The 10,969-nt window shown below is 49.7% G+C and overlaps 1 protein-coding gene across 1 annotated transcript; it reads left to right on the forward strand.

The window, feature by feature from the left end:
* The first annotated feature begins 1,565 nt into the window (after nucleotides 1–1,565).
* Nucleotides 1,566–9,487, forward strand: LOC140218911 (uncharacterized). The gene is made up of 2 exons (XM_072288606.1): nucleotides 1,566–2,250; nucleotides 9,009–9,487. The coding sequence occupies exons 1-2, from the start codon at nucleotides 1,566–1,568 to the stop codon at nucleotides 9,485–9,487; spliced, it is 1,164 nt and encodes a 387-aa protein (XP_072144707.1).
* Nucleotides 9,488–10,969: the final 1,482 nt, after the last annotated feature.

Genomic DNA, 10,969 nt, shown 5'->3' on the forward strand with positions numbered 1-10,969 from the left:
AGGCAAAATCTGGTTGCCAAACAAAACATGCGTCCAATTGTGTATGCTGCTAACTAGACTTGGTATTCCTGACCCCGTTATCTTGTGACGAGGTGTAACACGAGAGTGCAGAAGCACCACCATCCATTCACTTCGTCTCGACTGTCTTACCATTTGGCCAGTTACTGTCACTCATGTGGATGTAACCCCATGCTCAATCACACACTTCTGCTTTCCCATCATTTTAACAAATTAACGAGTGAAATAATTGAAACATTTTGTATCAACAAATTACGAGACAAATGTATTAGCCAGGCTTAAATTGTGACCCTCGTGATGAAGAAATGCAGTTATCTAGATGTGTGTGCTAGAGTGAAATGAATTATTGTTACTTTATTTTTGTCCCTCTTGATATTTACACGTCTACTCTACCATTCTCTGTCATTGTTTTGTTATCACGTGGCTTTGTGAACCAACTTTTGAGATTTATTTTTCTTGTGTATACTGTTGCTTCAGGACATTATACATACATACATACATACATACATACATACATACATACATACATACATACATACATACATACATACATACATACATATATTAGAGTTTTCCTTAAACAAATATTTTTCTTATGTATACAGTGCCAAGTCTACTTTCTTCACCTCTCTTCTTTCGCCTGTGTTGCATCGTGCTGCCAAGCAAAGCATCGCTATAAATCTGCCCCCCCTTGCCCACCATTCAGTTATTCTGCACTGTGTGTAATTCATTACTGACCTTTACATATTCCATGTACCTTGCAAATTGCTTCTGAATATTTTACGCAAGAAAACCTTTAGGTTCGTGAATGAAACGTGAGCTCCACTTTCAGGGCCTCTATAAGTGATGGATGCTTCTTCCTAATCTGTGAGCCAGAGATGGATCCTGGGCAGCCCCTACAGGGGGGCCCACGTCAAAATATGCGAAAGAGAAGGGGGACCTCATTGCACACTATGAGCACTAAAATGCCAGCATTCTCAGGGGAAGCATGGGCCCTCAGGACTCGGAATCTGCCGGTGCTGCAAGCTCATTTCATTCTAAGCAACGGTGAGCAAGCACCATATGCAACTAGGCCATGCACAGATACTTGTGTAACTAGCTTAGTACCACGTTCTCGTGGTTTTTATATGTTTTCATTACTTTCACTGTGCTAAGGCAGTCAATGTGTAGTAATACAGCTTTATGAATGCTTGTGCCTATAATATATTTTATGGGGAAAATAACTGTTAGTGCTTTGCTTGTAAGGATGCTTGTTTGCAGATTAACAGCCTCACATGCATTAAAAGAAGGTCCCAGTGCTGCAAACAATAATCTTGCTTGTGATTTTGAGGTGTCAGTGATGAACTCTGAGCATGTATACTTATATTTCAGTTCTAAGTATTGCAGTTGCATATATGCACACCTAGCACGTGCACATGCTTGGAAGTTTAAGGGATGAGGTGTCGCACTCTTTGAATTGTTACTGTTGAGGTGGAAAATGCTTAGCATGGGTCATTAAACGATTTCTGTCGTTCTGTCCAAGATATGGGCTCGGTCGCTGTGCCACGATGCACTCATCTAAGCCGTTCGCCTTCGCTGCGCAGGTGTCTGCCCATCTAATCATCCGGATACTCATCCTGGCCCTGGTTCCCGCCGCTTCTGATGCCACGGCCCCCAGCGAACCACTTCGCTGCGAGTGGCCCGCCAGCCCTTGTCAGCTGTCTGCAACTACAGATAGCCAGGCAGCGCCACCGCTGCCGTGCCTCAACTGCCCCTGGATTCACGCACCGTCATCGACAACAACCGAAGAGCCATCTATAAAAGACCATCACCAACGCGCGGCACTCTGTGGGCTCGGTCGCTGTGCCACGATGCACTCATCTAAGCCGTTCGCCTTCGCTGCGCAGGTCAGTAATCAGTATTGTCTTTTCACAAAAAAATCAAGTAACTACTGTCTCCTGCAGCTACCGAGCCCACAGTGCTGCCTTTCGATTGCTGTTGAATGTTATGATGTAGTACGTACCTTGTTGCTGTTGGCTGGCGATATCGAGTCAAACCCAGGTCCCGACACTGTACTCGCAGAACTAAAGAAGCTGTCTACTGGTCAGTCACAACTACTCACCGAGGTTCAAGGCCTTAGAAACCAACTAACAACTACTGAACAGGCTATATCTGACCTCAGTAACAGATTATCCAACCTAGAAACTCGCTATCAAGACCTGGTAACACTACGCACCGACATGGATGCGATCTGCACTAACACCACCCAAACAGCCAAAGATATCAGAGGATGTTACGTTTCGCCTACGACGCGCGGTATAGCCGGCGCGGATGCAACGGACGCCGGGGCTTCGTTCAAAGCGGCGGACATTTTGACCCGTTCAGCGCCGCCGATACGCCTCCCCGCCACGCGCGTCCAGGCATGTTTCAGTGCCACGTGTCTTCAAGTGTGCGTGTGTGTGTGCATGGTGGTGCCCACGCTTGTCAAAGCGCGGCAGCCGGGGAGAGGAGCTCCCCAAGTGTGAAGCGAGGAGGTCTGCCCGGCGCCGGCTCGGCGGATGCGTCACTACACTCGTCTCAACATGTCTCTCAGCCTGTCCGTGCCCCGCAGTCACGTGGCCTCATCCCGAGACGTTCCTCCTTCCCCTCAACTGCGAGAGTATAAAAGCAGCTGCCCCCGGACGCCAAGAGAGAGGCTCCGATTTCTTCCGTTGAGTTACGTGCTCTCCCGTCTCTCCACTTCGGTCGACCTAACCGCCCGCACTTTTGCGATGCTAGAATAAACAAGTTGTTCTGTTACCAGTCGACTCATGCTTTGCCGGGACCTTCGGATGCTTCCAGTTGTGCCCCAGGCCGCCAGGCCAACGCTACCCTTGGGGCTTGCGACCCAGTTGCAACAACTCGTGCCAGCGGTGCATTTGCAACAACGGGTGTCAGCACTGAGATCACAACAACTTTCTGCCAGCGGTGAGATCGCGACAACGGAGGCCAGCAGCGAAGATATGCGGTTGACTGTATGCTGAGCAGCACAACGACCATCCGGGAGCAGTGCAACGAGCCCTGTGTGATGACTGGTTGCCTGCAGCGGAACGACTGCGCTGAATTCTTGGCTGCGATGTTTGGTGAGTGCGGGACTTTCTTCTTCTGAGTTTTGCCAGGCTTTTGTTAGTGTCAGAAACAGAGCTGGTAATTGTGGTTGTCGTTGCTGCCGGGTTAGTTTGCGGCAAGACAATAGTAGGCAGTAGAGAAAGCAGCATTCAGAGCAGCCATGGGTTTGAAGTCGTTGCGCAAACCAATATTGCTGGAGCTTGCAAGAGAGTTGGGTCTGGATGTCTCAGACAAACTCAGAAAACCAGAACTGCTAAGGGCTATTCTTGAGTTAGAAGCTGAGGATGACGAGCTGTCGGAATGCCTTGAGACCATTGAGGAGAGGGAGACGGCAAAAAGACAGGAGCGCGAACTTAAAGAGCAAAAAGAGAGACAGGAGCGCGAACTTAAAGAGCAAAAAGAGAAACAGGAGCGCGAACTTAAAGAACAGAAAGAGAAACAGGAGCGCGAACGAAAAGAGCAAAAAGAGAAACAGGAGCGCGAACTTAAAGAACAGAAAGAAAAAGATGAGCGCGAACGAAAAGAACAAAAAGAGAAAGAAAAAGAAGAGCGCGACTGTCAACACGCTTTGGAAATGAAGCGTCTCGAGATAGAGATGGAACGCGCTCGTAATGGAAGTCAGGCACACGGTGCAGGAGAACGAGTATTGTTCAAGATGACTGACCTGATGCGGCCGTTTAAGCTTGGAGAGGACATTGGTTTGTTCCTGGTTAACTTTGAGCGAACGTGCGAGAAGCAGGGGTTCTCTCGGGAAACGTGGCCACAGCGCTTGCTCACTTTGTTACCCGGCGAGGCGGCCGACGTAGTCGCTCGCTTGAAGAGAGAGGAGGCAGAGGATTTCGACAAAGTGAAATCGAGTCTGCTAAAAAAGTACAGGCTGTCAGCGGAGGCGTTCCGTCGGAAGTTTCGGGAAAATGAGAAAGGCAGAAGTGAGTCATATACAGAGTTTGCCTACAGGCTTATGTCAAACATGCAGGAGTGGCTCAAAGAAGAGAAAGCGTTTGGTGACCACGAGAAAGTTCTGCAGTGTTTCGGGCTGGAACAGTTTTATAGTCGGTTACCTGAGAACGTGCGGTACTGGGTCTTGGATAGGCCAGACGTTAGTACGGTGGCTAAAGCCGCCGAGCTAGCCGAGGAGTTTGTGACGCGTCGGGCTCGCGGAGCTAAGGACGGTCAAAAGGGTGAATTTGGCTCCAAGTTTGAGAGGCCGAAGTTCACGCCCATGAGAGCAAAGGGGGACACACGTAGTTCGGATGCGAGTGAAAGCAGTCCGACCGAACGTAAGGAGACGGCGGCAACCGAAGCTGAACGCAGAAAACGGTTCGAGACGAGGCAAGCGCGCGTGTGTTATACGTGCCAGAAGCCGGGTCACTTTTCGGCGCAGTGTCCAGAAACAAAAACAAAAGTCGTGTTTTTGTCATTATGCAGCACTGACGAGAACATGAAGCTTCTCGAGCCTTACATGCGAGACCTCCTCGTGAACGGGAAAGAGTACCGAGTGCTTCGCGATTCCGCCGCTACAATGGATGTAGTTCACCCCTCTTACGTAGAACCCGATATGTTCACGGGCGAGTGCCCATGGATCAAGCAAGCCGTGGAAGCTCATAGCGTGTGTCTGCCTGTAGCAAAAGTGCTAATTGAAGGACCTTTCGGAGCGCTTGAGACGGAGGCCGCAGAGTCATCTATGCTGCCCCCCCAGTACCCTTACCTATTTTCGAACAGGTCCGATCACCTCCTGCGCGAGAAGGGGCTTTTGTTTGGTGAGGCTAGCGTTCAGGCCTTAACCAGATCGAAGGTTCGGGAGCTCGCTGCAAAGGTGGTAGTTGCGGGGCCGACGTTGTCGAACAATGAGAAAGGGTCAGAGGGGCAGCAAGCTGATATTCAGAGCACGCCCGAACTGAATAAAATTGAGCCTGTAGCGTTAAAGGCACCAGATACTGGAGAGGAAATGCCCGACACGGGAAAGTTAGAAGAGCTATCTGCAGATTTGCTCATCGCGCCTACGTCAGACGGACTTAATAGGTTGCTAAAAGTCAGCCGGTCGGATTTGATAGCCGAGCAAAAAAAGGATGGCAGCCTAGAAAACATACGCTGCAATGTCAAGGAAGGTATCGCCAAGAAAAATGCTCGCTTTGTGGAAAGAGGTGGGGTCCTGTACCGGAAGTATCTAGACCGCAGGGGAGTGGAGTTCGATCAGCTGATCGTGCCTCAGTGCTACCGTCAGGATCTGTTGCGCTTGTCGCATGGGGGTTCGTGGTCCGGACACCTAGGAGTTAAGAAAACTAAGGACCGTCTCTTGCAAGAGTACTATTGGCCAGGGTGTTTTCGGGACGCAGACCACTTTGTGAGGACATGTGACACCTGTCAGCGGGTGGGCAAACCAGGGGACAAATCGAGGGCGCCGTTGAAGTTGGTACCTATCATTACGGAGCCTTTTAGACGGCTCGTTATTGATACAGTGGGACCTCTGCCGGTAACAGCCACGGGGTACAGACACATTTTGACTGTGATCTGCCCAGCGACAAAGTTCCCTGAAGCAGTGCCGCTTAAAGAACTAAGCTCAGTTGAGATAGTCAATGCACTACTGTCCATATTTGCGCGAGTTGGTTTTCCTGCGGAAATCCAGTCAGATCAGGGCACGGTGTTTACGAGCGCTTTGACGACAGCCTTTCTCGAAAGGTGCGGGGTAAAGCTGTTACACAGCTCAGTGTACCACCCACAGTCGAATTCCGTTGAGAAGCTCCACTCCGTCATGAAGCGCGTGTTGAGAGCATTGTGTTTTGAACAACAAACTGGCTGGGAGCTGTGTCTGCCTGGGGTGATGTTTGCATTGAGGACCGCGCCGCATGCGGCTACGGGGTTTTCGCCAGCTGAGCTGGTGTACGGTCGCTCGCTGCGGTCTCCGCTTCGCATGCTTCGAGAATCGTGGGAAGGCAGGGGCGACGACCCACTCGTGGTGGAGTACGTGCTTAGGCTCCTCGAACGCTTAAGAAGGGCACAGGAGTTGTCAGGTGAAGCAATGGCAAAGGCCCAGCAGAGGGCCAAGGTTTATTATGATCGGACAGCCAGGGCCCGTCGTTTTGAGGTGGGCGATGAGGTCATGATATTGCGCACGTCGCTAAAGAACAAACTCGACGTGCAGTGGGAGGGCCCAGCACGGATTGTTCAAAAACTGTCGGACGTTAACTACGTGGTGAGTCTGCCAGGAAAACGGAAAGCACAGCAAGTTTACCACTGTAATCTGCTCAAACCCTATAAGCAACGGGAAGCAGTAGTGTGTATGATGGTAAACGCTCCCGAAGAGCTTCCGGTCGAGCTTCCTGGACTAGGCTCAGTGACGAACAGGAAAGACACCGATCAAGTCATTAGTGACTTAATCAGTAAAGCATCGCTGTCGCCTGAGCAGAAAACCGAACTACACCAGCTCTTACAAGAGTTTCAAGGTCTGTTCTCTGAGAGGCCTGGTAGGACTTCTGTCCTTACTCATGACATAGAACTTACCTCCCCAGAGCCAGTACGATCCAAGGCGTACCGGGTGTCACCCCGCCAGAGCGATATTATGGAGGCTGAGGTAAAGAAAATGCTACAGCTCGGTGTTATTGAGGCGGGTGAGAGTGATTCTACCTCCCCTTTGATTTTAGTATAGGTACCGGGCAAGGAACCTCGTCCTTGCGTCGACTACCGCAGGCTTAATTCCATCACTAAGGATCAAATTTATCCGATCCCTAACATCGAGGAGCGCTTTGAGAAAGTTAGTAGCGCTCAGTTTATTTCCACCCTAGATCTTGTCAGGGGTTATTGGCAGGTTCCACTTACAGAAGAGGCTAGTAGGTATGCGGCGTTCATTTCACCAATGGGAACGTTCCGTCCTAAAGTTTTGAGTTTTGGTTTGAAGAACGCGCCATACTGCTTTTCAAGCCTCATGGATAAAGTGTTGCGGGGACAGCAAGAATTCGCTTTACCGTATCTAGACGACGTAGCGATATTCTCCGCATCCTGGCCTGAGCATATGGCCCACTTGCGGGCAGTGCTAACCCGCCTGCGCGATGCGGGCTTGACAGTCAAGGCTCCCAAGTGCCAGTTAGCACAGGCCGAGGTTGTCTACTTCGGTCACGTGATTGGACGGGGTCGTCGCCGCCCCTCTGAAATAAAGGTGGCCACTGTGCGAGACTTCCCGCAACCGCGCACGAAGACCGATATTCGGTCGTTCTTAGGTGTCGCCGACTACTATCAGAGGTACATCCCCAGGTACTCTGATATCGCGGCTCCCCTGACGGATGCTCTAAGAAAAACAGAGCCCCAAACAGTCGTATGGGACGAGACAAAGGAAAGAGCTTTTAGCGCCCTAAAGAGCGCCCTAACAAGCCAGCCTGTGCTACGATCGCCAGACTACACAAAAGGGTTCGTTGTTCAGTGCGATGCTAGTGAGCGAGGCATGGGCGTTGTACTGTGCCAACGGGAAAATGGAGAAGTGGAACACCCCGTCCTGTATGCTAGCCGTAAGCTGACCAGTCGTGAGCAGGCGTACAGCGCCACCGAGAAAGAGTGTGCGTGTCTCGCGTGGGCCGTTCAGAAATTGTCATGCTACCTAGCCGGCTCGAGGTTTATCATTGAGACGGATCACTGCCCTCTCCAATGGCTGCAGTCTATCTCTTCCACAAATGGCCGCCTCCTGCGCTGGAGCCTCGCTTTGCAACAATATTCCTTTGAGGTGCGTTACAAAAAGGGGAGTCTCAACGGTAACGCCGATGGCTTAAGTCGAAGCCCCTAACGTAGGAATCAGCCTCAAAGTTGATTGTTACTGATGTTTTTCTTCCTGAGGCAGGATTTTTAACATATTGCTTTTGTGTAGTGTTTCAAAGTGATGACGTGCTTTCTAGTGCAATTTTCCAATTTGTGGACGCGTTCTGGGTGCTGCTAGACTACTGTAAGGAACTAGGCAGTAGTATAAAAGGGGAAAGAGCCTGGCATGGCTTAGTGAGGGTTGTGCCGTGCTTGTTGACTGAGCGGCTGAGTTTCGGCGTAGTTCTAACGCTTGCTGGGAACGAGAGAACAATGGCAACTCTCCCGAAGTCACTTTGCAGTGTCCTGTGTGAACCTGAACGAGAGAACGAGGCCTTCTCTGTGCGCTGCGCTCAAGAAACGCCGAAGGACGCCCGACTTCGGTTATGAGCATCATCGAGCGACATCCCTCCGGACAGCGGATGCCGTCCCCTGACCATCGGGATCTCCTTCCCCCGGCGGGGCGGTCTGTTACGTTTCGCCTACGACGCGCGGTATAGCCGGCGCGGATGCAACGGACGCCGGGGCTTCGTTCAAAGCGGCGGACATTTTGGCCCGTTCAGCGCCGCCGATACGCCTCCCCGCCACGCGCGTCCAGGCATGTTTCAGTGCCACGTGTCTTCAAGTGTGCGTGTGTGTGTGTGTGTGCATGGTGGTGCCCACGCTTGTCAAAGCGCGGCAGCCGGGGAGAGGAGCTCCCCAAGTGTGAAGCGAGGAGGTCTGCCCGGCGCCGGCTCGGCGGATGCGTCACTACACTCGTCTCAACATGTCTCTCAGCCTGTCCGTGCCCCGCAGTCACGTGGCCTCATCCCGAGACGTTCCTCCTTCCCCTCAAATGCGAGAGTATAAAAGCAGCTGCCCCCGGACGCCAAGAGAGAGGCTCCGATTTCTTCCGTTGAGTTACGTGCTCTCCCGTCTCTCCACTTCGGTCGACCTAACCGCCCGCTCTTTTGCGATGCTAGAATAAACAAGTTGTTCTGTTACCAGTCGACTCATGCTTTGCCGGGACCTTCGGATGCTTCCAGTTGTGCCCCAAGCCGCCAGGCCAACGCTACCCTTGGGGCTTGCGACCCAGTTGCAACAACTCGTGCCAGCGGTGCATTTGCAACAACGGGTGTCAGCGCTGAGATCACAACAAGGAATAGAAGCCCGCCTGGATGACGCCGAAAATTGCTCGCGACGAAACAATTTAATTTTCTATAATATCACAGATAACAATGCATCGGAAAACTACGCCCAATCTGAAGAAACTGTCCTGCGCCTCTGCCGTGATCACTTAGGTCTAACCATTGACCCAAAAGAAATTGAACGGGCTCACCGTCTTGGGCGCCATTCTTCTGGGCGCTCTCGCCCAATAATAGTCAAACTGACATTTTTTAAAACCAAACAGCTAATTCTTCCAAATGGCCGTAAGTTAAAAGGGACTGATTACAGCGTCGGGGAGGATTTTTCACGCCCTGTCCGAGATGCGCGAAAGCATCTAGTTAGATTTGCCAAAACTAAAAACACAAAATTTTCCTCGCGCTACAAAACATTATTCATCGGTCCTAAACAGTACGCATTCGACGAATCATCGCAGACAGTAAAAGAAATCTCATAGCATACGGTTCATCGTCGTGTAACTAAACTTCCTGGTAGCAGCCCTCGTGGTAAACTTCCAAATCTTTCTTTTTCTATTATTTTCACAAACATACGCAGTTTCCTCCCTAAACGTGAACACATCTGTAATCTTGTTTCATGATCTTCCAGCAACATACTTGTACTAACTGAAACGTGGCTAACAGATGACGTCACTGATACGGAAGTTCTTGCCAATCTACCTAATTTTAAAGTTTTCCGCAAGGACCGCAAGGGCTCCAGAGGAGGAGGTGTTCTCATTGCCACTAACCAACAATTGCCTTGTTCTGTTATTAATATCCAATCAGAACTTGAAATACTATGGGTAATCTGCCGTTCCGCACCTCAAACCGTCATACTAGGTGTCTGCTACAGACCCCCCTACAGCTATCCACAATTTTCTTATTACCTAAATGATAGCCTAAATCAACTTACTACTACACATCCCAACGCGCGCATTTTTCTTTTTGGCGATTTTAACTTCCCGTCTATTGACTGGCAGAACTTCACACCAACAAGCAATGAAGAAATAACTAACTTCCTTGACGTCTGTCTAAATTTTAATCTCACCCAATTAGTAAAAGAACCTACACGCGTCGTACGTGATTCGTCAAACATCTTGGACCTTATACTAGCTAATCACCCTGAAAGTTTAGCGAATCTTACTTATCTCCGCGAAGTTAGCGACCACAAAATTATACATGCTACTTTCACCTTCGTCGCGGAATCGCGCCAAACGTTCCACAAAACTATTCGCCTTTACGACAAAGGCAATTACAATGAAATGAACAACCAATTGCTTGCTTTTCTTCCAGAATTCGAAAGAGATTTTCACGACCGATCAATTGAGGACAAATTGCTTACTTTTAAAACCAAGCTTGCCGAACTAACATCCAAATTCATTCCCACCATTACATTTCGTGCCAATCATAATAAACCATGGTTCACAAAGTCCTTAAAAACACTCGAGAACAAGAAAAAACAACTTTTCCGTGCAGCAAAACTAAACCCAAGCGAATGCGCATGGAATAAATACTACGAGGCCGAGTCAACGTATTTGCGGTCCATTTCTAATGCCAAACATGCATTTTTTCATACTGACCTGCCGAAGATCCTAAGCAATAATCCCAGAAAGTTCTGGCAAGTTCTAAACCCTGATTATGCGCCTATCATCACACTTACCGACACGCATGGCGAGGAAGTGAGCGACGTTGAGTGTGCAAATATATTTAACACTGCATTTTCATCTGTCTTCACAAACGAAACTGATATGCCAACATTTGTCCCAACTTCCCAACCAAGATCGCTCATGCCACCAGTCACATTCGCTGCACACGGCATCACCGGTATCATTGAAAATATTAAGATGTCATCTTCTGCAGGTACTGACGAAATCACCAGCAAACTCTTAAAAAACATTCGTCATGCTTCTTCAGTGTACTTATCATTACTGTTCACACAATCA

Source organism: Dermacentor andersoni, chromosome 6, assembly GCF_023375885.2.
Source record: "Dermacentor andersoni chromosome 6, qqDerAnde1_hic_scaffold, whole genome shotgun sequence".
In the NCBI taxonomy this organism is placed as follows: domain Eukaryota; kingdom Metazoa; phylum Arthropoda; class Arachnida; order Ixodida; family Ixodidae; genus Dermacentor; species Dermacentor andersoni.